At 57.6% G+C, this 24,354-nt stretch overlaps 3 protein-coding genes across 11 annotated transcripts; 1 reads left to right on the top strand and 2 right to left on the bottom strand.

Annotated features, from left to right (window-relative positions):
- Positions 1 to 301: 301 nt before the first annotated feature.
- Positions 302 to 20,664, bottom strand: LOC118257910 (elongation factor 1-delta). Of its 7 annotated transcripts, XM_035566359.1 has the most exons (10): positions 20,553 to 20,607; positions 19,439 to 19,467; positions 18,898 to 18,976; positions 13,159 to 13,282; positions 11,935 to 12,006; positions 3,852 to 3,945; positions 3,515 to 3,615; positions 2,285 to 2,536; positions 1,242 to 1,436; positions 302 to 400 (listed from the first exon to the last, which is right to left on the bottom strand). In XM_035566359.1, exons 4-10 carry the CDS (start codon positions 13,276 to 13,278, stop codon positions 362 to 364), a joined length of 873 nt encoding a protein of 290 aa, XP_035422252.1. In that variant the 5' UTR covers positions 13,279 to 13,282; positions 18,898 to 18,976; positions 19,439 to 19,467; positions 20,553 to 20,607; the 3' UTR covers positions 302 to 361. The 7 variants fall into 7 exon arrangements, with proteins under 7 accessions (XP_035422252.1, XP_035422250.1, XP_035422251.1 ...); XM_035566357.1 differs by lacking the exon at positions 18,898 to 18,976 and having other exon boundaries at positions 20,553 to 20,664; XM_035566358.1 differs by lacking the exon at positions 18,898 to 18,976 and having other exon boundaries at positions 19,439 to 19,545; positions 20,553 to 20,608.
- LOC126913167 (translation initiation factor IF-2-like) lies at positions 13,297 to 18,885 on the bottom strand. Of its 3 annotated transcripts, none has more exons than XM_050708592.1 (3): positions 17,329 to 18,885; positions 16,444 to 17,076; positions 13,297 to 15,534 (listed from the first exon to the last, which is right to left on the bottom strand). In XM_050708592.1, exon 3 carries the CDS (start codon positions 15,532 to 15,534, stop codon positions 14,311 to 14,313), a length of 1,224 nt encoding a protein of 407 aa, XP_050564549.1. In that variant the 5' UTR covers positions 16,444 to 17,076; positions 17,329 to 18,885; the 3' UTR covers positions 13,297 to 14,310. The 3 variants fall into 3 exon arrangements, with proteins under 3 accessions (XP_050564549.1, XP_050564551.1, XP_050564550.1); XM_050708594.1 differs by having other exon boundaries at positions 16,444 to 16,737; positions 16,874 to 18,885; XM_050708593.1 differs by having other exon boundaries at positions 16,444 to 16,737; positions 16,863 to 18,885.
- Positions 20,665 to 21,296: 632 nt separating the features above from the next.
- Positions 21,297 to 24,232, top strand: TIGD5 (tigger transposable element derived 5). The gene is given in 7 exon segments (XM_035566369.1): positions 21,297 to 21,396; positions 21,399 to 21,886; positions 21,889 to 22,045; positions 22,048 to 22,259; positions 22,261 to 22,371; positions 22,373 to 22,789; positions 22,848 to 24,232. Coding segments are annotated over 7 exon segments (1,653 nt in total). The 5' UTR covers positions 21,297 to 21,299; the 3' UTR covers positions 23,019 to 24,232.
- The last annotated feature ends 122 nt before the right edge of the window (positions 24,233 to 24,354 follow it).

A 24,354-nucleotide genomic window follows, 5' to 3' on the forward strand; every position in this document is an offset into this window, starting at 1 on the left:
CCTCCCCTTTCCACTGACCACACTCAGCACAGCCCCAGCTCCTCATGAACCAAAGGATCAGCTGAAGTGACCTGCACAGGGTAAAAAAAAAAAAAAAAAGCAGCAAGGAGAAAATGAGAGAGGAAATCCAGTGTGGGTTTTTGTTGTTGTCATTTTTTGTAGTAGTAGACCTTCATTCCAACACAGAAACACAAGCAGCCCATCTCGAGGTCTTTTCCTTTTATGAAAGGAGCAAGGAAGGGAAACCCCCAAAGTCCCCAACGCATCGCTTTGGGGAAGTTACACTCAGGAGAGAAAAACATACAATCTGCATTCCTTGATCTTTATTAGTTACAGTTTCAGAGAGGATACAGGTTTGCTTCTAGATCTTGTTGAAAGCAGCGATGTCCACACTCTGCACCTGCAACAGAACAAGAGCAGCAGCTAGAGGTCACCAAGGTGTTTTCAGACACAACGAAGAAAACACTCACACCGGGGATTTCTTCACAGCGTGCACTAGTTCTATTCAAAAACAGACCAAGCATAATAGCCCAGGGCTCTGAGGCCAGCTCCCCAGCTGTGCTAAGAGCCACCTTCATGGACTGTTATTTAATAATCCTGTACCACCAGTCACAACAGGACACCACCACACTGTGCTCATTACTGCATGAATCTTTAGACAGTCCAGCTGGTGAGGAACATCCACACTAGGAGTATCTCGCGACACGCCTAAGAACAACAGTTCCTGATTTACTGTAAATATAGGCAAAAAAAATATGCAAGGAAAATGAATAAAAACAGGTATGTGGCCTGCTGCTTCCCTCTCCCAGTGGTGAGGCAGGAAGCGCTACTAAACCTGCGTATTACCTGGCACAGAGCTGGAGCTCCTGCTTCTATTTCCATGGAAGCGAAGGCAGGACGGGGATGGAGACATCTCCAGCCCCAACCACCAGGGTTAACCACACGCATTTGTACCTTGGTGCTGCCTAGGCTAAGCGTAAAAGCAGGGGCTCCTCAAAGTAAGGCTGGGTGGTAAGGAGCAAGAGCCCGCAAAATGGCTCTGCAAAGTACCTGCAAGGCATCTACGTCAATCAGCATGAACTATACGCACGTACACACAGACACACGCGACACACCACTATCTCAGCAGGCGGACACCGTGAGTTTTCTATTTGAAACCCGCGTTTGGCAAAGTCTGTTAAAAACCTTAGTTAGAAGCGACCCCGCAGGCTAGGCACCTCCCAGCTCACAAAAAGACTTACGTAGTCTTCAAACTTGGTGATCTCCTCCTCCAGGATGTCTGTCCCGACTTTGTCATCCTCCACTACGCACTGGATTTGGAGCTTCTTAATACCGTAGCCTACCGGGACCAGCTTGGAGGCTCCCCACACGAGCCCATCCATCTGGACGGACCGGACGCACTCCTCCATCTTCGCCATGTCAGTCTCATCATCCCACTGCAGGGGCACAAAGTCGGAACTTTAACGTCTTCCTAGATGTCACCGTTAGCCCCAGGAGGTGCCCAGCGACTGAGGACTCTGCAATCTCCTCCAGCCCAAGCTGAATGGGGGTGCACAACAGCCCCTCAACACAAAAATTAAGGTGCCCTCCTCAATCAGACTGGCTAAGCTGAGATAGCCAACGTGCACGTAGTTGTTTTAACACATCTGTGTGCAGTCTGACCCCAACAGTTAACATTTAACACTCCTCCTCCTCTCAGTATATTTCAGCTGATACAGTCTGCCCTTTCTGGGCTATTATTTTCACCAGAATTAGCTGAAGGGGTTAGACGAGCTAAACCTGACTCGGTAGCAATGCCACAAAACATCTTGCTTCAATTCTGCCTCCAGGCGCTGCAGATGCAAGGGGGACTCTTATTGCAGCAACCTCCCTGTTTCGAAGCACTCATTTTAAAGTGACTTCTACCAAAGGCATCTCTCTTGTGCAAATGGAGCACTAGACAGCCCATAGTTCGGTTCTACTGTGACAATTTAACAAAAACAGGTTCATTTTCATTTTTAGGACATTATCTGGTTTTGGTTTTAACTCAATGTCCTTTCTTCAAAGACAGGTGCTAGTCCTGGTCAGAGGAATCCTTCAGGCAACAGCCTGAACTTGCCGTGGACCGAGGACCAGAGCAGCAGCCCAAATGCTGCAGATCCCAGCTGCGATACCCCACCTCGCTCTGAACCCTCGTTTGGAAACGTGCAGGTTAGATCTTCCCCAGCCAGTGCAGACGTGCAAGTGAGAGGATTTACAGCCTCCCGCACGGGACGTGCGGCCTCACGCGGGAGCTCTTACTCACCGGCTTCACGTCCAGAAGGATGGAGGACTTGGCAATAAGGCCTGGTTTCTTGGCCTTCTTCTCTGCGTACTGACGCAGTCTCTCTTCCCGGACCTTGGCAGCCTCCTGGTCTTCCTCTTCATCATCACTGCCAAAAAGGTCAATGTCATCATCATCATCGTCCTCCTCTGCAGCAGCTGGCTCAGCTTTCTTTGCAGGCGCAGCAGATGGCAGCTCCACTTTCTTGGAGGGAACGCTGAATGGTTCCACTTTCTTCATCAGGTCGACGTGGATTTAAGGTTGCATTAAGGAAAAAACAGGGGGAAATCAGCCTGAAGTTGTATCACAGCAGCACTCAGCAAAAACTCAGGAACAGAAGCCCGCCTTGCTAAAGACACGCCTCTGAGCTATCCCAACACAGCTGTACTTATATTCATAGAGGAAAAAATACCACGCAGCCAAGAGCTGACCCTTCTCTTAAGGACTCAGTGGTTCAACACATCTAGAACGTGACGGGGGGGAGAGCGGCTGGGAACCTGTCCTTACAAATCAGCCTTACTGCACGCCCCAAGGCCAGGGCTTGTCTAGAGGAGACCACATCTTGCCCTGAAGACCCTTGGAGATGAGCAGATTGTCACCTTCCGCTCGAGTGCCAAGCACACCCTTACCAGGATGCTGCAAGTCCGCAGATATAAAATAAATCCCTACCAAAGGAGGGGCCCTCACGCTCTGTAAGCTTCCTACAGAACCAAGGTGCTTCCAGTGGCCTCAGCTCTTCCGACGCGCCACAAGAATTAAAGAGGTGCCGGGCATTTAGCTCCCACAGCTTTCTCCTGTTCGTATTAAATACATTCTAACAGGTGAGATTTGTTAAAAAAAAAAAAAAAAGGAATAAAAATGGAAAAGTCACCAGTTCTGCTCATCTATTGTAACAGTGGCACTTCACCTGGTGTGTGCTGAGAAACCTACAGCACCATGGGCTAAATCCTTCTCAAATACCTGTTAGCTCCGAACTTCCACAGATCTGTATCAGCTCTCCTCCGCTGAAACCTCTAACACAGTTTTTCTGTCTTGGGGCAGAAAAACCGCCTTTTTGTCTTCTTTCTACCCACACCAGTTAGGGAAAGATGACGAGGCAGCTGCCAAAGCTGCTAGGAAAGCAGCAACAAGCTCTTCCCAACTACAAGCATCTTTTCATCCTCAGCAGCCAGGCAGGAGAGCATTCAGGAAGAGCACCTGGCTGAGACTCACCTGGGTCGGTGGAACTGGGGAGGGCTGGTGGGAGGTAGATTTTTCCAGAGCATTCAGGCGGCTTTCCAACTTGAAGATGGCCATCTGAAGATCTGCAACAACTGCAAGAAGAGGTGTGTGTGTGTGTGGGGGGAGCATCTTAGCTTGTAGGCTCTCAAGACAAATTTGCTCCTGCTCAAAGCGGGATTTAAGATCACCAGCTGCTCCAGGCAGAGGGAAGCCTGTAAACACACTTGCATGTGCTCACCAAGGTCCATAAAGGAGACAACCCACAGGAGCAGGACCCCGCTCGGCTTGTTTTTTTTTCGCTTTCACGCCACAGGAGTCTCCTACTTACCACTGCGAAGGTTTTGGTTTTCCACCTCCAGGTGAGAAATTCTGGAAAGAAGTTCATTTTGGTCAGCGGGCCCAGAGGAGGTGGTGCTTGCGCTCTGCAAGGAGGAAAACCGAGATGAAACTGATTTGTTCACCTGCTCCCGTGAAACAGTGACACAAAGAGTCAAGCCTTCGGGAAAGAAGCAAAATCAAGAGCCAGTCTAAGAACAAGGCCATTTTATCCGAAGGCTTTGAAGGCAATTTACAAGCGCTACATAACGAAGCGTGAAACTTGAGGAAATTTCAGCTGGCAATGATGAGCAGAGGATGAAGTCGCTCCCCGCAGCCTCGGATCACTAAGCACACGCAAAGGTTTGAGTTTCACGCTAAGCTCCTTCAGAAGGGCAGCTGGTTGTCTCTTACAGATGGACTGAGGCACGGAGCACAGGAACAGACAGACACAGACACAGATTTCTAGGTTGGAAGAGACCTCAAGATCATCGAGTCCAACCTCCGACCTAACACTAAGTACTCCACTAAACCATATCACTAAGGACTACATCTCAACGTCTTTTAAAGACCTCCAGGGATGGCGACTCCACCACCTCCCTGGGCAGCCCGTTCCAATGCTTAATAACCCTTTCGGTAAAGAAGTTCTTCCTAACATCCAACCTAAACCTCCCCTGGCGCAACTTTAGCCCATTCCCCCTCGTCCTGTCACCAGGCACGTGGGAGAACAGACCAACCCCCACCTCTCTACAGCCTCCTTTAAGGTAACTGTAGAGAGCGATAAGGTCGCCCCTGAGCCTCCTCTTTTCCAGGCTGAACAAGCCCAGCTCCCTCAGCCGCTCCTCGTAAGACTTGTTCTCCAGACCCCTCACCAGCTTGGTCGCCCTTCTCTGGACTCGCTCGAGCACGTCCATGTCCTTCCTGTAGCGAGGGGCCCAAAACTGAACACAGTACTCGAGGTGCGGCCTCACCAGAGCCGAGTACAGGGGGACAATCACTTCCCTAGCCCTGCTGGCCACACTGTTTCTTATACAGGCCAGGATGCTGTTGGCCTTCTTGGCCACCTGAGCACACTGCTGGCTCATATTCAGCCGACTATCAACCAATACTCCCAGGTCCTTCTCGGCCAGGCAGCTTTCCAACCACTCATCTCCCAGCCTGTAGCGCTGCTTGGGGTTGTTGCGCCCCAGGTGCAGGACCCGGCACTTGGCCTTGTTGAACTTCATACAGTTGACCTCAGCCCATCGCTCTAGCCTATCCAGATCCTCCTGCAGAGCCTTCCTGCCCTCGAGCAGATCGACACACGCACTTAGCTTGGTGTCATCTGCAAACTTACTGAGGGTGCACTGGACGCCCTCATCCAGATCATCGATAAAGATATTAAAGAGGACCGGCCCCAGTACCGAGCCCTGGGGGACACCACTTGTGACCAGCCTCCAACCAGATTTGACTCCATTCACCACAACTCTCTGGGCCCGGCCATCCAGCCAGTTTCTAACCCAGCGAAGCGTACGCCAGTCCAAGCCCCGAGCAGCCAGTTTCGTGAGGAGAATGTTGTGGGGAACGGTGTCAAAAGCCTTACTGAGGTCAAGGTAAACCACATCCACAGCCCTTCCCTCATCCACCAAGCGCGTCACTTGGTCATAGAAGGAGATCAGGTTCGTCAAGCAGGACCTGCCTTTCATAAACCCATGCTGACTGGGCCTGATCGCCTGCTCGCCCTGCAAGTGCCGCGTGATGACCCTCAAGATAATCTGCTCCATGAGCTTTCCTGGCACCGAGGTCAAACCGACAGGCCTAACGTCAGTGCCTAACGACCTGCCTAACGTCAGACAGCAAGTCCCTGGGGAAGCTGGAAAGAGATCACAGCGTTTCTGCACTCCCACTTACCCCAGTCCGGCCTTCAGTTCCTCTCAAAGCGAATTAAACTTATTTTAACCCATCCTGAGGGAACAATTGCAGCAATTCAGCTTCAAAAGTATTTAACAGCAAAAAAGGGCCTCTTTTTAAAACAAGCCCTTATCTGCTGTTTGAAATCAGCGAAAGGGAAGAAAATACAGCCCTTCGTGCTCTAAGTGCCATTTCTAAGGGAACACGACAGAGAGAAATTCTATTCTTTCAAGTGCACCCTGCACGTAACTAACGTGGCTCCGTCAGAGCCGACGTGCTCCTGATACACCTCGGCAGTCACTCCAGATGAAGGAAAAGGAACAAGGGGCACCAGGAAAGCAGCTATGGGAGGTGCAGGGCTTTGCAGGACACGGGGAGCAGCGGGAGGTGCCCCGAGCAGGAAGGTCGGAGACCTTCCTCCACCCACCCAAAAAGGGACGGGGACCAAGATGTCAAAAAGCACCGCGAAATCCACCTCGGATGCAGCCTCTGCAGCGACACGGGCGCAGGAACGCAAGAGTCTCCGGCCCCTAAATCCCCTGGGCTGGCAAGCCCCTGTTATAGGGTGAGCTACAACCGCGCGTGGAAGGACAGGTGCTCCGCGTGGGAAGGACCAAGGGTCAGAATTTTCTCCAGGGCAGCGCTGCCCTTGCCCTGCAGCCTCCTCTCAGCTCCCTCAAGCAGCTCCGCCCGCACGCAGGTGGCTTACAGTGGAGCGGCCCGACTGCCTCTTTTGACGGGCGGGAGCTTCTTTGCTCCGCGGGGCTGTCTTCTGCTGGAAAGGGCAAGAAGATTTGGGGGGGGAGGTTTGGTTCACCGAGGAGGACAGAAAAGCGTTTCGCTCATGCTGGAGGCGGCTCGAGCGCAGGACGCGGGTCCGCATGCAGGCGAGATCTCGTCAAGCAACGAGTCAGCACCACGCCAACCGAAGCCCGCTTAAAAGAAAAAAAAAAAAAAAACAAAAAACCAAACCACCATCCGTCTTCTTGCCGCACGTCTCAGAGCCTGCGGAACGCACTCAGCTGGGAGGCAGAGCTAGAAGAAGACGCCCGGAGCATGGTCCGAGGCGCGTCTGCACCTCTAGGATCGGAGATGCAGCAGACGCAGGCGCTCCCGCGGCGCGCCGTGGGAAGCTACCACGGCTCCCAGCAAGTCTCCAGTTAGCACCCGCGCGTGCTCTCCCGAAGAGGAGCAGGGCAGCCCGCGCTGAAATCGATGATCGGGGCCAGGGTCCGAGTTAATTCGGTGCGAAGTCTGAGCTCTGCCCACAGTCGCACCCATCCCTGGCCCAAAACAGCGCTCCTTGGTTGACGACCAGCACACAGAGGAGCTGCCACCTGCGGAGAGCGAGCAGCTGAGGCTTTCCTCCACGCCCCCCCCCCCCCCCCCGAAAGCAGCCTGCTGATCCCGCTGAGCGGCAAAGCATCGCAGGTAGCCAGCGGTTCGAAGCTCCGGTCGCATTTTCGGGCCCGACACAAACATTTCCGTAGGCTTTCTGACCAGCTAACCCGCAACTGCGGATGTTAAAGATGTTGCAACTCGGCTACGCCTCTTCAGTGCTGCTGAATTAACGCCCCCCCCAGCCTGCTTTTCCTCCCCGGCTCTGGGATTTAGCAGGAGCGTTTGCCGCAGAGCCCAGCTGCGCCTCCGCATCTCTCTTCTACGTTAATATTTAAGAATTCAAAGTCTCGCCAGCCTCGCGGCCGCTAACCAAACCCCTCGGAGACGGCGGAGCCGAGCAGGGGCAGCCCCTCGGTGCTTGTCAGCCCTCCTGGAGTCGCACAGAGCAGGCCAGCACTGCTCCACCCCGCAGGACAAACATCCACGGCCTGGCAGGATGCCTCCAGCTCGAGAGGAACCCGCCAGCCTTGGGTAGTCGTCACTTAGGGGTTTGAGGACAAAGATCACTGTAATTTTACCGAGAAAGGCTGCAGCAGCGGCTCGGAAGCATGACGAGAGGACTTTGAAGCACCCTGCTCTACACGAAGCTGCTCTCAGCAAGGAGGAATACAGAAACGAGACGCCGTCTGACCGCAGCAGGCTTTTCCAGCAGTGTAAGATCCTAGGATGAGAACCCAGCCGTGCATTAAAGCAGGTGCGGCTTGTGTAGCGCTGCACAGCACTCACGGAGTCGCGCAGAGCTCTGCAACGCACGAACCAGCTCCCTTGCCATCCTCCCTGCGCCGACTTAACCATAAACCTGGAGGCGAGGCGGCACGAACGCTGCGAAGAGCCACGCTCCCACCGGCCCCGAAAAAGGGGCCCGCGAGAAACCGTGGGCATTGCCCTGAGCTGAGGGCGTCGGAAGCTTGCGGAGATGCGGCCCCCAGCGGAAGCTGGGCTTCCCCTCCGCCGTGCTTCTCTCCTACACGCAGCCGGGAGCTGGTTCCTCTTCTGAGTCAGCTGTGCCAAGAGGAAGCTCGACGGAAGCCTTTGCGAATTTTATCGGGGACAGTAATTCCAAAACCCCAGAGGTGGCGGAGTTCCAGAGCATCACTGCAGCCGCGTCCTGTGCGTTATCTCACGGGGGGGGGGGGCTCTTGAAGTCTTCCCCCCCAAGCTTAAGCGATAGTTTTGGAGCTGATCTCACACGATACGCTGCGTAGCGCTGCAACCTACTCAAAATCTTCTGCATAGCAAGCCTGGAAACACGCCAGGGACCCCCACAGGACACAAGGGGCACGAATTGAGCCACCCAAGCAAATTAAAACCCTGGGAACTTTCTTGCTTACGACGGCCAGAAAATAGAAACTACTCTCTTAGCCTCAAGAGGCTTTCAACACCCGGCCCTCTCTGGAGTGCGCCTCTAAGACGCACTTTAAGGAAAACTGGCAAAGGTTACACTTTTTTTTTTTTTATATCAGCTGAAAGGCAAACCTATGTCTGGACATCAACAGCTAAGAGCTCCTCCTTGTTCTGTCAGGCCTAACCAAGAGACAAAACTGGAAGGCTGGCTCTTCCCTCGCTCCAAGAAGTACCCGGAGGCATCAGCCCTTTCCCCTCGTTTGAGTAAACCAGTTACAACCAGCACGCAGACTTTACAAGCTGGCGTAGGTTGGACAACGTGTAGGTTCTCCTCTCTGCTGTTCACAAAGCGCTCACGGCTTCAGAAAATAAACCTACCTCACGCAGGCAGGAGTCCGACACCTCTCCCCTCGGGCCAGCCTTAGCTGAGCTCTGAGCCCAGTCGGCTCTACCCGAGCTCTGGAAACACCAGCAGCTTCGGCCATCATCAGACAAAGCAAAGCGAACCGCTGGGAGACGGTGATGAAGGGCTAGGGCAGGCTTTCAGGGACCAGACGGACGGATCCGGGCTGGTTTCCTACAGGACGTGCACACAGACGCGTTTCTGAACGCGGCCCCCAAGCACTTTTGCAACAGCAGGAGCGCGCGTGCAGCTTTTCCCGTCCGAAACCCACACACGGGGCAGGCACGAACGCAGAGGCTTTGGAACAGAGGGAGCCGGGGCAGAGCAGGGAGGAGCAGAGCTTCGGCGCCGTCCTTTCTGTTACAGCCCCACGGGAGGGCTTCGGGAAGCGAGAGTTCAGCCACCTGCTCCGTTGGACTTGCCGGTGATGATCTCAGGCAAGCGAATCCTTCCCGCGCCTCAGGTCCCCACCTGTAAGATCTCTTCCCCCACCAGCTGCAGAACCGCGCGCGTCCAAAACCTGCCCTGGGAAAGCGTTAGCGACCCAGCAGACGCGGCCTGGGGTGATGGTTCGAAGCGGACGGTGACCACGCAAAGCAGGAGGGAAGGGAACGTGCAAACAAACGTTTCGAGCGCGAGAATTTTGCGCTCTCCTCGTGGAGGTACAGAAGCGCTGCCTCGAGCCTTGGAGCGCTCCGGCGAACGTTTCAGAACAAAACGAACCAGGCGAGGCAGGTCTGAAACCAGCCTCGGCTGAATTTCGCAGGGGGAAAAAGAAAAAAAAAAAAAAGCACTGAGCTCCCACCTTCCCATCATGCTCAAACCACGTCTCCTCACTTCGTCTTTACATTCCTGACCGTGACTCTGCCTAGTCAGGTGCAAAGACGAAATCCTGGCTACGAAAAGACGCTGCAAGATCGTTCCGCACGCTCAGAAGCTCGAGCCTGGCCTTCTGAGACCTGAAAACGAAGGTTAATCGTGTTCTGAATCCCAGCTCACCCTACGGCACACGGCTGTCCAAGGTTAGCAACAATCCTTCGGAAATGAAAGCTACAAAAAAAAGCTTCAAAGCCGTGATGTCTCAGCTTTACTCCTCAACGGCCCAGTTCTTCTAACCCCCCTCACAAGAGCAGAGAAGATCCAGCTGTGGCTTACTGCTTCAGGTCGCTGAGAGATGCGGCAACGTGTGGAAAAAAATGAAGCAAGCAGAGCCTCTGGGAGGTCGTGTAAGGCACAAATGGGATCATAAAATATCGAGGAGGAGGAGGCCACTGCTGCCACGTGCTTGGCTTTTCCAAGTAGGTTCACGCTTGGAGTGCCCCCAGCAGCGATACGGATTAAGGCGCACGATGCTTTCCCTCCAAGCCATCACCGGGGAATCCAAAGCCACTTTTTGCAGCGCCCCAAATTCCCAATTTGAGGCCCCACTGCTCAATCTTGGCCTTAAATCCCCAAACCCACTGAGCCTTCGTTGCAGGAAAGGAAAAAAAAGGCAGAACAATTTTGTGATATTCAGTGCTAACCGCCCCAACAAACACCCCCGGGGGCCGAAGGACTTGACCCTCAGCTCTCTCCTGGCTTTAGCCTGGTGCTTTGCCAGTTCCCGCAGTCCTCCCTGCTAAAGGGCTTGGCCAAAAGGACTCGGCCATCCCAAATTTTTCTCACACGAAGCAGCTCGCTCAGCACGAGGTGCAGGCCAGGACAAGGAAGTCCCCGGGCTGAGCCTGGTCTCGGCAAACCAGCAAGACGAGGGACATGCCTTCAGGGCAGGCCAGCTCGTTTGTATTTCGGTTTCCTGGCCCTACTCACCACGCCCAGCCTCTGCTCCTGGAGGAGGCAGCAGATGCTAGACCTTGCTGTCTGGAAAGCTCCTCGAGTCCTTCAACACTTTCTGTGCCTGAAGTCCTCCAGCTCTGTTGGAGACGGAGCTCAATTCCCCACGTATTTGCCTCAAGTCCAAGCTAAAATCTCGGACAGGGGCTGGTAAATTCTACCGAACGCCCAAACAGGGTGTTATTTTCCCTAAGCCGCTGGCCGAAATACCGATGCTGAAGTCAGAAATTAGCGTTAGAAACCTTCTGCGTATTTTCCTCCTCTTTTTTTTTTTTTTTAAATGTTACTAAGTTCAGCAGGCACAGTGAGATCACCGCAGGGAAAGCGATTATAGCCCAACTGCTTTGTGTTCATCCCAAATCCACGTTTCCTTACGGCTCGTGGTAAGGAGGAACGTGAAATATCCCCCTTGAGAAGTGCTCAATTCCCTGTCAAGGTGCTGAGCTAGAAATGCGCGACTACCCCAACGAGAGAGTTGTGAGGCCAGATCGATACGGACGAAGGATGGATGGCCTCATGGAAGGTCCGTACAGGTACCCAGAGGGCAGAAATCGAGACACGTCAGCCCTACTCTGCCTCCCCTCATCCTTCCTCACCCATAAAACCAGCCCCACTCTTCCATTTCCGCTGCCAGCTTCGTCTGGAAAAAAAAAAAAAAAATTCCGAACAGTGCTGCCCAGCAAACCGACACAAACTCAGCCCCCAAACCCCTCCAGAAAGTACTCGGCTTTTATGGGACGGTGAGCCAGCAGCCGGGCTGATTTCCCTAGCTGCAGCAGAGGGAAGACGCCATTTTTTTGCGCATACCCTAACCCGAAGCAAGACAGGAGAGAGAAGGTGGCAGCTCAGTGTACCCCGAAAGAGACAAACGCAGGGGCAGCTCGGTGCTTCGCTGCGCCAGCGGGGTTATTTTAAGCGACCTGCTGCTCGGTAGGTAAGACTTGCGGGAACAAACCAGCATTCCACCAGGAGAAGAGGCCGAGAAATGCACAGCTGAAGAATTTTGCCCCCCCCCCGCCCCAACCCGGTTCGTTTTCGAAGCCCTGGCAGCGATCGGATGGAGCTACGCCGGCGGTACACAGCGCCGCGCACCTTCAGGTCTCTCCTCTAACTGAAAACTAAGCCCCACGAATCTACGACGGGGTCCCCCGTGGAGTCCCGTGAGATGCACCACAGCTAAAAATGGTTGCGGGTAGCCAGCTGCTGAGGGAGCTCGGGTACTCACTCCGGCCAGCGATTTCTGGATATTCTCCCTGGCTCTGGCAATGTCGCGTAGGATCGTGCTGGCTCCGTTCTCCTGCAAACAGTGCAGAAAGAACCGAGATTTTTTTTCTCAGAAAAAAAACAAAAATAGGAAACGCGGGAAAGCGGTCGGGGGAGTTAACAAAAAAAAATGAGGTGAGGGTAAGAACGGGGGAGGGTCCCTTCCGGTGATCCAGCGCCCGCCGCTCCTCGCCTCTCCCAGCCTGCAGCCCCACGAGGAAGATCTGGGACGGGAGACCGTCCGCGAGCCCCTGTGGCGTAGCCCACGCAGCAGCCTGGGCGTTTGCAGGCGGACGGCCACTTCCGAGCTGCAGACAGGTTTTAAGGACCGGGGGCTTTTTGTTTGTTTTTTTTTTTTTTGCCTCTACGCTACTACCTCTAGACCGCTGCAGAATCTCCATGGGAGCCTCCACGCCACCTCTCAGAGGCCTGAATTCCTCACTGGGAGCTCCTGATGGGGCACGAGGTGAGTCTAACTGTTCTTCTCAGATTACTGCGGACGTTTATTTGCTCTTTAACACCTGCCTCGGGCACTTAAAGCTTCCAGCTTTTAGGCAAGCGCCCCGCACGCCGTTCCACCCCTACCCTAGCAGCGGGAGCGGGCAGAGGGCGCCTAGAAACTAAGCGAGAAGCTCCCCCTTAACCACCCCGTAGGACGGCCGCGTAAAACCCTAAGCAGCTCTTCCACAGAACCAGCTCAACGCGTGAGCAGCGAGCGGCCCTCTGGATCGCAGGAGGAGGTTACGGCAGCTTCGCACTTTCCACGGGAACCATTTGGGACTAAAACCTGAGGGGGGAGCTACTTTAGGCCGGCTGCGCTGCAGCAGCAGCGTGCTCCCGCTCCTCCTGCTCCCCCCCGCCCGCAGCTCATCGGTCCTGCGACGTGTCTTAAGATCGCAGGGGGCACAACGGGAGGAACGTAACTCCTGGCCTCTTTGTGGAGTCCCGGCGCCTCCCTTCAAACATCACCTCGTATATCCGATGCAAACCCCCGCCGGGAAAAGCGGAGTTGCTCCGGGACGGAAGACAGGAGGCTCAGAGAGCCTCTCGGCCCTCGGAAAAAGCAAAACCCAGGGCGGAACTAACAGCGAAGTGCACGCCCGGGCGGGTAACGTCCTTCTGCCCGCTCTGCGCTAGCTCGCAGCGCTCCGGCAGGCTGCTGAAGCTCGGCCACGCGCGCCGTTACCTGCTGCTGCGAGGAGCCGCCCAGCGGCCCGTTCATCTGCTCGTAGTACCTCCGCTCGGCGTCGTCATACTTGAACTTCTCGAACCAGATCCTCTCGTGGGCGAGGAACTCGACTGCCATTTTTCTGCAGGGAAAAGAAAAGGTGAAAAAAAAAAAAAAACGAACACACAAAGAACGACAAAGTGAGGTGCTCGAAGCGGTTCAGGTTAGCAGCTTGCAATGGGGCTGGGAGAATCCGCAGCGAAGCTGGCAGAGCGGGGTTTTCTACGGGACGGTCGACGCACGACCGCGCCTGCTGCTAAAACGTGCCCCGTCCCGCTGGAGGAGGAGAAGCCGGAAGGCGGAGAACACGCCGCGCCAAGCGGCCCGTGCCGCGCGCCAGCGAGGCGACTCTCGGCGGCAGGCGGCTCCTGACCCCGTGCCTCCCGTCATTTCAAGCCAGGGGACAGCTACGGACCCAGCACCGGTCCGAGAAGGCGGTGGGAGCAAGAACAAAGCACCACAACCCGCTCACACCACTACCAGGCTATACCACACGACAGGGAAGGCACCAAGAGCCCCCAGCCCCCTCCTCGCCAGCTCGAACCCCCAAATCTCCCCCGTGAAACGCGCGCCCTCCTCACCCGCCCTCCTTCAACGGGTCAAGGTCCTCCACCTCGAAACCCTTCCCGGCACTCAACGCCTCCAGACCCTGCTCGAGCTGCCCGCCGCGATCACGGAGAAAGAATCCCAGTTACGGACAAGTTACGCCCATTTTACCCCCCCCCGACTTTCCTGGGGAAGGGCGGAAGGCGTAACGTCTAGTTCTGTCCAGCTACGAGCAAATTACCCCAATTAGGACAGGGTCGAAGGCTCTGAAGGTGTCCCGTAACCACCCGTCTGTGTCACTGCACCTTAAAACTTCTCAAACAAACCCTAGCGAACTCTGCAACGCCGCCAGCCCTCTCCCGGACTGAACAGCAGCTCGCAGAGCTCACTTCCTAACCAATTAACCGGGCAGCCTTCCCCCTCCGCGAGGCGAGGGGCTCCCGGGAGCCTCCCCCGTCGCCCTGCCCGCAGGCGCCTTCCACGCGCGCAAACAAACGCCTTCGGCCCACTCCTGACCCCTCGGCTTTTGCGCGTGTTGGGGGGTTACCCCGGAAGAAACCTCTCCTACTTTGTTCCTGGCGCGGGGGTAGTCGAAGCTTTAGCAGCTGGCCGGGAGGGTTTTCCTAGCGGGGCTTGGGGCCCCTCCACGCCCTCTCTTGAGGCTTTCAGAGCCTCGGCCGCGTAGTGCCGCGACTCGGCACGGTCGTACGTCGGCTTGCTGAGCCACACGGCCTCGCTGTCCTCGTGCAGGAAGAAGGAGGAGGGGGGCGGAGAGCTGCTGGCGGCCTCCGGGTGCTCGGCGCCCTCTTTTTGCCCAGCGCCAGGGTTCTTCCCGTCCTCCCGGGGGTCCTTCGAGGCCTCGGGGCAGCGGCGCTGCTGCCGCTGCTCGGCTTTTTCTGGCGGGGGGCCGTCGAACATGTTCTCGTAGAAGCTCTTCTCGGCACCGTCGTAGAGGGGTTTCTCCAACCACACCTCCGCCACGAGAGCCCGCAAGCTCGAAGCCTGCGGCTTACCGTTCACCGTCTGGCGGGGGGAGGCCGGCGAGCCGGTGACGAGGGGAGCAGGGCTGACGGCGTCTGGGGCCGAGCTCGGCGTGGCGGGAGTCGGCAGGGCCGTCCCGTAGCCTTCGTCCGGCGTTCTCGGCCCGCCGTTCTCAGCGTTGGGCGGGACGGAGGGAAGGGCGAGGACGCCCGGAGGAACGAAGAGCCGAGACCTTTCGACGAACACCTTCTCGGCCTTATCGAAGTCGACCTTGTTGACCCAGACACCCTGAACGAGGTGGTGACAGGCGCTCAGGCTGCCGTGGGAGCAGGGCAGGGCTGCCGCGAGCATCCGTGGCTTGGGGGCATCCTGGACGGCTTTCGGCGCGGGCCGCTCAGCGGCGAGCTCAGTCTCAGCCGCCTCCCGGCTCTGACAATCCACTCTCTTTTTATTGTACAAGTTCTCGGCGCGGTCGTAGAAGGGCTTCTCAAACCACACGCGGTCGGCGGACAAACCGCTCAGGACCGAGTCCGCCTTGGAGGCCGCGCCTTTGGGTTTCGGAGAGCGCTTCCTCTTCCTCTGCTTCTTCCCGTTCCTCCCTCGTTTCGGGTCCCCCCTGAGCTCACCCTCGGCGGGGTCGTCGTTGCAGACTCCGTTCACAGCCTCCACCTCCGGGCACTCCTCGGGGGCGGCGGCGGCGGCCGCCAGCGTCGCTTCTCGTTCGTAGTGCAGCCTCTCGGCTTCGTCGTACTTGTGTTTGTCCACCCACACTTTCTCCACCGGGCACGGAGGCTTCCTCGTCCTCATCTTCCGGAGAGGGGCAGCGTTAAAAGATAAGCACAACAATGTAGTCGCAGCAAAATCAAGCAAAGCAAGGGCATGCAGACTTCAGCGACCTCTTAATATAGAGCCGACAAAAGCCATCGTGCCGTTATCACTCGCATTTAAGAGCCTAAGCATTTAGGTTTTTTGGTTTTTTTTTTTTTTTTTTGGTATAAATCGTAGCTCGGAGAAGCGAAACCGCCTCCAACCACGCCCCGTTTCTGAGGCATCAGATTCCTCCTCAAACACGTGCGCTGTTCGGAGGGCTACTCCGCACGTCACCATACAACGACTTAAAAATAAAAAGGCGCGGGCTGGAGGCACCTCAAACTTCCCTTTTGGGAGGCAACCGCCAGGATAAGGCCGCTGGGGTCCCGTTCAAAGCCCTGGTACGTAAGAAATTGCTTCAGGTTAGTAGGTTAGCCCTTAATTACCTGTTAGGGACTGTCAACCAGGCACTGATTTGGGAAGGCGTGCTAAAAAAAAAAAAAGCTGTCCTAATTTCTGAGTATTTTTAGAGGTCATTGCGTACGGCTATTTGTGTTTTGCTACCAGAAAGCCAGCAGGGGGAGCTGCTGGAAAAAGCGTGACACAATTTTGGCTCAAAAGCCTGGCTGCCGGCGAAGCAGAAGTGACCCAGAGCTGGAGATCGTTAACACAGCTCACGCAAAAAATCTGCTGCTCGTATAAAAAAAAACCACCATTGCTCGTGCTTTGGGTTTTCCTGCCCTCGTCAGGCTTCAGAGGGAGAAAAATAACCAGGCAGCTTCCAGTATATGCAGATAACTGGGAATGGTAAAGGAAACACCTTTGATTGTTGGAAATGGTAAAGGGAATCCAATTTTAAGCACAGAATTTACCGCTCGCGTCGCTAACGAGCGGGTAGCTCCCTACCTGCCAAGCACAGCTGCGCGGTCAGATCCCTGGGTGAAAAACAAGCAGGAGGCCAAGTGCCCGTAAGCCAGCTCCCCTTTTAGCTACGGGCAGCTGCAGGTTTCGCAACTCCACCTTTATCTGTGCCAGGCTGCCAAATAAAACCCGCGTAGCAAGGAAACATCGGCCAGAACTCGGCGATGGCTCGCGGGTTCCAGCAGGTCCGGGAAGGTTTTACAAGCCTCGAGCCCGGGGAGTGACAGACGGGCAAAGACAGCTGGCCGCTGCTCCAACTACAGACCTTCGCCTTTCAAGCTTCGTTTCAAAAAAAAAAATGCAGTTTAAATTAGTGAAGCAATGAGCTTAAGTTACCAGTGTACCGATTTAAACGGGATTCTTGGAGGGGAGCGCCAAGACGAGGCGACATCTGCGAGCTGTACCTGAAACACACCTGGAGAGGGACTTGACGATCCTTACGGGTCCCTTCCAACTCGGGATATTCTACACTTCTGTAACTCTCATTTTAGTCATCTGGTTTACCCCGGGGAGAACAGGCAACAAAGGAACAAAGTGAAAGCTCCAGGCCAGCGTCTCTATTCCCCCGATTCCCCTGAAGGCACAGGGCCACGGGACGTACTTACTTTTTTTTCGCTCCTACGACAGCATTAAGAGAAAACAAAGAGTTAGAGAGATTTCCAGGCACTAGAGATGCAGCAGCTCATCAGCAAGGACACAAACAACAGCCAAATGCATTAACATATAGTTAGCTGCCCCCAATAACGTATAATATAACATATTTAATTAAACTTACAGCTGGCTAACTCGCCAGAACTACGCACCTTCATCAGGCACCACCACAGCCAGGCAGTTACCTTCAATTTTAAGCAACAATTAAGAAGTACGTACGCAAAAGAGCTCCCAGTGATGACAGGGGGCCTTCTGAGGCGCCCAGGATTGTCACAGCTGCCTCGAGCAGGTGACAAAGCGAAGCTCGGGTCCCCCGGTTTAAGGGAAGTAAGGGCAAAGAGCAAACCCTTGAAGAAATCCCGAAGATTTAAGAATCGGAGTGCCAGGTCAGGAATTTGCACGACTGCGGTCATTTCGAGCCAGCAATCCGCGCAGCAATTCGTGCAGGAGATGGAAATCGAACGCCAGCGCCCAGCCGAATTGTTCGGAGAAATCCTCAAAAGGACGCGTGCGAGCTCGCAGAGTCCTTCCAGAATTACCAGGCAGAGCCGTGCCCACGAGGCCACACCTCCGCAGCCCAGCAAGACGCGGATTCTCCGGTCACGGACCACGCGAAGCTGGTTGGTTCTGCACGGGAGCACAAACCCCAAGCCCAAGCGACCACGGATTCCCCAGCAGATTGAGCTCGGAGGAATTCAAAGGGTTGCGGTTTCCTGAGATTACTGCCGGGGAAGGGCCCCGCCGAGGGAAGCGCCACCAAGAGGAGGCATCGGCACGCCCAAGACGCTTGCAGCACCCGCGTGTGCCCGTGGTGGCCAAAGCTGAGGCTCACTCGGGACCAAAGACCCCATTTCCAATGAGTTTACAAACAAGAAAGGAAAAAGAAATAATAAGACGACACCACCATTTCTGCTCTGCATTCATCTGAAGGGACGAAGTCAGCTCCTCAGAGGTCTTGGAGCAAATTTGAAACAGGCAAGCTTGGACTCCTAACGCCCGGAGTTTTATTTTTAAAAGCTTAAAGCTGAGCAAGGTGCCTCGAGCCCAGGAACGCTCAGAGCCAAGACCCGCGACAGTTTTCCTCCTCCAGTGACTTTACGACGGAAAACCAAATTCTATTATTCCCATTCCTCAACGCCAAATATCAAACGCTCCCCGGTAGCGAAGCATCTCGGGCGAACATCCCCCGAAAACTCCTGAAGAGCTGACAAAAAGCCCGAAGGGTTTTTCGTTGCCCGCTCACCACTTCCCGGGTGTTTGGAGCCAGAACAAATCTTCCAGCGCTGCAGGACAATGCCCGAAGTGAAAAACAGGCCCTGAAAAGGTCCCTATTGTCCTTCTGTCAACCCCCTCTGTTGTTGTCCTGTCACGAGCTTTGGGCTTAAGCTATTTGGCGGCGTTATCCCCCTGAAATCTAGCTACTTTTTAGGTAAAACCACGGCGCACGACGCATCACCCTGCGGCTGCAGCCAAAAAAAAAGAAAAAAGAGAAAGTTTGGTCAACTCCGTGGGCTGGTTTAGCAGAAGCTGGTCCTTCTCTTCTGTCCAGGAGCACGTTACGTCCCTCCTGACGCGAGGGCCGTACAGCGAACGCGTCCTTTTGCTGTAGAAGCGCTTGTTGCAGCTCCCCAGAGACACGAATCGCATCAGAGGGGTGTCAGGAGGCAGCGGGAGGGGAAGGAGCAGGCCCACAGGCCCGATTCTGCCCCTTTCTGCCGCAGTCCTGCAGGAGGCTTCGTTTCGGCGAGGCACCGCTCCGTATCTGAGCCACGTCCGCCCCGTACCTACCTGCTCGCAAGGCAAACAGCAGCCCTCCTGCTCCTCCCCCCCCTCGCCGGTGATTCAGAGCGAGTTAAGAGAACCGAGGCTGGGAAAAAAAAACCAGGCTGCTTTCGCACCGGGGGGGGGGCCGGTGGCACCTCACAGCGGTCCCACCCCCTCCTCAACGCGGGCACCGGGTCGACACAGGGAGCAGAAGCGAAAGGAAGCGCTAAGGCTTGCGTGCTACGGGGTTTTTTTTTTGTTGTTTGTTTGTTTTCGCTGGTTTCACTCCCCGGATCGTCTCTGCCCTTGTCGGATCACCTCTGCTCTAAGAGGAAGCTCCGTGCAAACGTTTGCACGGGGAAACGACGACGACACCAACCTCAGCCGCCAGAAACCTCGACTCTTTTGCTCGCCCGGCCACAACGGGGCCGAATTGCTGATGAAAACCCAATCGAGGGCTTGGGAAAGCAGCAGCAGGGGAAGAGAGGGGAGAAGCAGCCACCGTCACGCGGAACAGCACAGTCGACGGTAAGAGGAACAGGGAAAAAAAAAAAAAAAGGCGTACCTGCAAAGTCAGGGAGGAAAAGGGCACACCTAGAAGAGGAGAGGACAGGATTACAGCCGGACGGCCCAGCAAAGGCGTCTTCCCCTCGGTACCGAGCACAAAAAGGGCTGTGAACGTCAGGTTACGATCAATCGTAAAGCACCGGCAGTCCGGATATCGAAGAACAGCCCCGTGCCGGTTTTTGGCGAACAGCAGGAGGGGCAGAAGGATGGCAAGAGGAAGGGCAGCAGCCTCAGCACCTTGAGTTACTGCTGCAATTCCCTGCAAACCCCAAGAGGGCACGGCGGCAGCCTCTGCACACGCACCCCCCCTCGGCTCTGCCTGCTCCCCAAGCGGAGGGGCTGAAGCCGGGTTTCCTCCTGAGCTCCGGGGGGGGGGGAGAAAAAAAAAAAAAGGAAAAGCAGGAGCAGGGGGAGAGGGCGAGGCGAGCTGAGCAGATCCCGCGGGCACAGGTGCTGGGGGCTCTCACAACCTCCTCCCTCAGCTCTGGGACTAAACAGAGGTGGGGGGAGCCCTAAAACCTCCCTTCAATCAGCCTGGAAGGAGAAATGGGGTATTTTTTTTTTTTTGGGGGGGGGGGGTGCTGTGTGGTGATAAGCAGCCGAAGCTTGGGGGAGCTCGCAGAGCTGATGTAAGAAGGGAAAGGAGCTCGGAGATTTGGGGAGGGGCAGCGCACACCCCTCTGAGAAAAGAAAACACAACCCGAGGGGCAAAAAACGCCCCAAAACCCCTCCATGGGGGCTCTGAGGGCAGGGGGGACCCCACAGATACCGGGGGGGGGGGACACAGGGGACGCCCCCGTTGTGGAGGCAGAAAGAGGGAGGAGACCCCGCAGGGGACAGAAAACCAAATGACCCCCTTCCCTGCGGCAGCCCGAGGGGAACAGACCCCAAATACCTCAGGGGACCCCAAATACCTCAGGGGACCCCAAATACCTCAGGGGACCCCACAGCTCGCTGCCCATGAAGGAAAAGCCCCCCCCAAAACCCCTTCCCCCGGCCTGAAAACGGGATGAGGCCCAGCTGGCAGCGCCCCCCGGGGGCCAGGAGAAGCCGAAGGCGCTCCAGAGGCGCTGTGAAGGGGGGAAAAAGGGGATCGCGGGGGCGGCACTCACCGGCGGCGCTGGGCGCGGGCGGCTCCGCTCCGCTCCCCTCGGCGTCCGCCGGGCAAAAGGGGGCAGCGCGCGCGGCGCGCGGGGGGTTGTGGGCGCGGCGCGAACCACGCGCGGCGGCGGCGGGGGGGGGGGGCGGTGGGGGCCGAGGGGAGGGGAGGGGCGAAGAAGCGGGACGCGAGGCGCGGAGCGGGAAGCGCGGCGCACGGCTGAGATTGTTTTTAACTGTGCGAGGTTAGGCCGGGGCTGCCAAGCGGTGAGGGAGGGTGGGGAGGAGGAAGGAAAAAAGCGAGGCGCTCCCCCCCACCCCCCCCCACCCCCACCCGCGGTGCGATTGGTACAGCCCAGAAGCACGGGAGGGATAGCGGGGAAGAGTCCAACAGCGCGCCGGGGCGGGGGGGGGGAGAGAGGGAGGGAAGGGGGGGGGGGGGGGGAGAGAGGGAGCGCGCATGCGCTCTAGGCGCCGGCCGGCTCGGGGCTGGGAGCGGAGACAAAGGTCGCCCCCTCCCCCCCCCCTCCCCCCCCCGCTTATAACGCAGCCCCATGGCGGCGGGGGCGGCTGCGAGCCCGGGGGGGGGACGGAGCCGGGCAGGGGGCTCGGGGGGGGGGCAGGGGGGCCAAGAGGGTGGGGTCGGGGGCTCGGGGGGGCGAGAAGGGTCCGAGGGGGGCGGCAGCGATGGCGGGGGGTCGGGGAGGGGGCGGTGGTGGGAGGGGGGGGGGGGGTGGTGGTGGGGGGGGGGTTCGGTGAAGATGGCGCTGAGGCGGGCGTACTCCATCAAGGACCAAGCTGCAAGCCATCGAGCGGGTGAAGAAGGCGAGCGGCAGGCGTCGGTGTGCCGGGCTTTCGGGTGCCGGGGGGGACGCTGCGGGGTTGGTTGAAGGACGAGGCGAAGCTGCGCTGGTTCCTGGAGCAGCTGGGGGGGGAGGTGGGCACCCAACGCAAGAAGATGAGGTTGGCCAACGAGGAGGAGATCGACCGAGCCGTCTACGCTTGGTTCCTCGCCCTCCGGCAGCACGGCGTCCCCCTCTCCGGGCCCCTCATCCAAGCCCAAGCCGAGGCTTTCGCCCGGCAGATCTACGGCCCCGAGTGCACCTTCAAGGCCAGCCACGGCTGGTTCTGGCGCTGGCAGAAGCGCCACGGCATCTCCAGCCAACGCATCTACGGCGAGGGCGGCCTCCCCGCCGCCGCCGAGCACGAGCGGGCGCCCGCCGCCCGCCCCGAGCCCCCGCCGCCGACCCCGGCCACCGACGCCGGGGGCTACGGCGATGAGCAGATCTACAACGCCAACGTCACCGGGCTCTACTGGAAGCTGCTGCCCGGCAGGCGGCGCGGCGGCGGCCGGCTCCTCGCCAACGGGTCACCGTGCTGCTGGCCGCCAACTTGACCGGCTCCCACAAGCTCAAGCCTTTGGTGGTCGGCGGCCTCCGCGACCCCCCCAGCCTCCGCCACCACAACCAGGACAAATTCCCCGCTTGCTATCGCTACAGCCCCGAGGCAGGTTGGGGCCGGCTCTCCTCAGGGCTTGGTTCTTCGAGGACTTCGTGCCGGGCGTCAAACGCTACCTGCGGCGGAGCTGCCTGCAGCAGAAGGCCGTGCTGCTGCTCAGCTCCCCAACGCCGCCCGCCGGGGGCGGCCCCGAGGAGCTCCCCCAGCTGCAGACTCCCGACGGCTCCATCCGCGCCCTCTTCCTCTCCAAGGGCCCGGCCGGGAACGGCTCGGCCGGAGGGGGTGGCCCGAATCCCGGCCCCGCTGGAGCAAGGGGTGGTGTCCGCCTTCAAGCAGCTCTACAAACGGGAGCTGCTGCGCTTGGCCGTCTCGTGGCGCGGCCGGGGGCGGCAGCGCCGGGGGCCCCGTGGACTTCGTGCGGTCCTTCCTCCTCAAGGACATGCTCTACTTGGCCGGCCTCTCCTGGGACCTCATCCCCGCCGGCGCCATCGAGAAGTGCTGGCTGCTGGGGCTGCGCGCCGCCTTCGAGCCCCAGCCTGGGGAGGAAGAGCGAGGAGACCGGCCGGCCGGGGAGGAAGGCGGCGGGGACAGCAAAGTCTTCAGCGACCTGACCCACCTGGCCGCGTTGGCCTACAAGCGCCTGGCTCCCAAGGAGGTGGCCGACTGGCTGCACTTGGATGACACGGCCCCGGGTACGGGGGAGGACGATGGGGATGAGGACGCCGAGGAGGAAGGCTCCGGAGGCTGTGGGGTGGAGGAGGAGGAGGAGGAGGAGGAGGAGGAAGAAGAAGCGGTTGCCGGAGATGGGGCTGGTGGAAGGGGACAGTGGGGCTGGCGGGCTCGGGGAAGAGGGCCCCCCGTTGCTGCCCACGGCCCGGGAAGCCATCCGAGGGCTGGAGACGGCGCTGCGCTGGCTGGAGGGCCAGGACCCGCGGCAAGTGGGGCCGCTGAAGCTGGTGCAGCTCCGCTCCCTCATCAGCATGGCCCAGCGGCTGCACCGCGCCGGCAGCCCCGATCCCTAGGGCAGGGCGGCCGGCCACCCGTCGGCTACCGACCTCCTCGCCTCCCCGGGGACACCCGTGGGGCTGGGGACACCCCGTTTGTCCTGGCAGGGCTGGCAGCGGAGGTGCCAGCTCCCCTCCGGCACGGGCAGTTCAGGAGGCCCAGACACCCGTGGGTTACCGTGGCTGAAGGGGCGGGGGGGGAGTCACGTTTTAGGGCTAACGGGGTTTTTTTTGTGCGACACCCTCCATGCGTCGCATATTCGAGGGTCGTTCCTCACCCTAAGCTCATTTAGGAGGTGCTGTTTTTTTAATCCCGTGAGACTGAGCAGGATGGTCCCTGGGTAACGCGGGCACCACGGGGATGGGGTGGGTGGCGTCTGTGCTGCCCCCGTGGGGAAACAGGGTGACGGAGAGAGCCCTGAGGAGCCGGCACCGTGGGGCAAGCTGCATTTCCACGCTGTAATTCCCCACATCTCGGAGCAGGCAGCTGTGTGATTGGGATGTTTCTTACCCCACAGCAGTGTTGAAGACGGATGCGCTGGGTCGTGGCAGAGGGTCTTCGAGGAAGGGGATGGGATCTGGGGAGGACAGATCCTGCGGGGAGGCGATGCGGGTGTAGGATCTGACAGGGTAGCATCGCCTCGGTGTCCTCACATCTTCAGGCAGACGGCAGGACCGCTCCTGGGGTGCTGCCCTAAAGGGGATGGTGACGCCCTTTCCGCTGCCAAAACGGTTTCCTGTGAAACCGGGGAGATTTGGGGCTGCTTTAAGACAACTTTCGTCATGCACTGGCTTGGGACAGGGACGCGGTGGGGTACCGGCAAGCTGCAGATCCCCTGGTGAGGGTCACCAGCAGCCCTCCCGTGACAGCACGGCAGCACCCGGACCACAGAGACCTGCTGAACACGTACCACCGTCCCAGCGCCCTCGTAAAACCAAGTTTTGGGGTCCAGGCTCCTGTTTTGCCCTGTGTCTTGTGTGAGATGGGAGCAGGAACGGCTCCCGGAGCTGTCGTGAAATACCGGAGGCATGGGATGTGAATTGAGCAGCTCTTTCCTCGACCTGATTTTGATAAAATTTTAGCCCTACTTAGCCAAATTATTGAAAAAAGAAAGAAAAAAAAATCAAGCTGACGTGCCCTGTGTCAGCAGGCGGGATGGGTGTTTCTACTTATCGGGTCTTTGTCTCATGATTTCAGAGTTTACGGAGATTAAATGGATTTTTATTCCCGCTCTGAGGTTGTCTTTTGTAACTGGTCCCTCGGAGCTGCCGCTCCGCCGTGTTCCTGGCGCTCCCGAGCACGGCTCGCTCGGTGCCCAAAACGCCGCGTCTGTCCCCAAAACGCTCCGGGCTG

The sequence above is a fragment of the Cygnus atratus genome, chromosome 2, assembly GCF_013377495.2.
Source record: "Cygnus atratus isolate AKBS03 ecotype Queensland, Australia chromosome 2, CAtr_DNAZoo_HiC_assembly, whole genome shotgun sequence".
NCBI lineage: Eukaryota > Metazoa > Chordata > Aves > Anseriformes > Anatidae > Cygnus > Cygnus atratus.

Excerpts from the sequence above, each read along its gene's own strand:
- LOC118257910 (XM_035566357.1), bottom strand. The coding sequence starts at position 13,278 with ATGGCAGTCGAGTTCCTCGCCCACGAGAGGATCTGGTTCGAGAAGTTC. Across the intron at positions 3,946-11,934 it reads TCCAGAAATCGCTGGCCGGA|AGCGCAAGCACCACCTCCTC; the intron begins GTGAGTACCCGA and ends TCCTCCTTGCAG. Across the intron at positions 401-1,241 it reads TCACCAAGTTTGAAGACTAC|GTGCAGAGTGTGGACATCGC; the intron begins GTAAGTCTTTTT and ends GTTCTGTTGCAG.
- LOC126913167 (XM_050708592.1), bottom strand. The coding sequence starts at position 15,534 with ATGAGGACGAGGAAGCCTCCGTGCCCGGTGGAGAAAGTGTGGGTGGAC.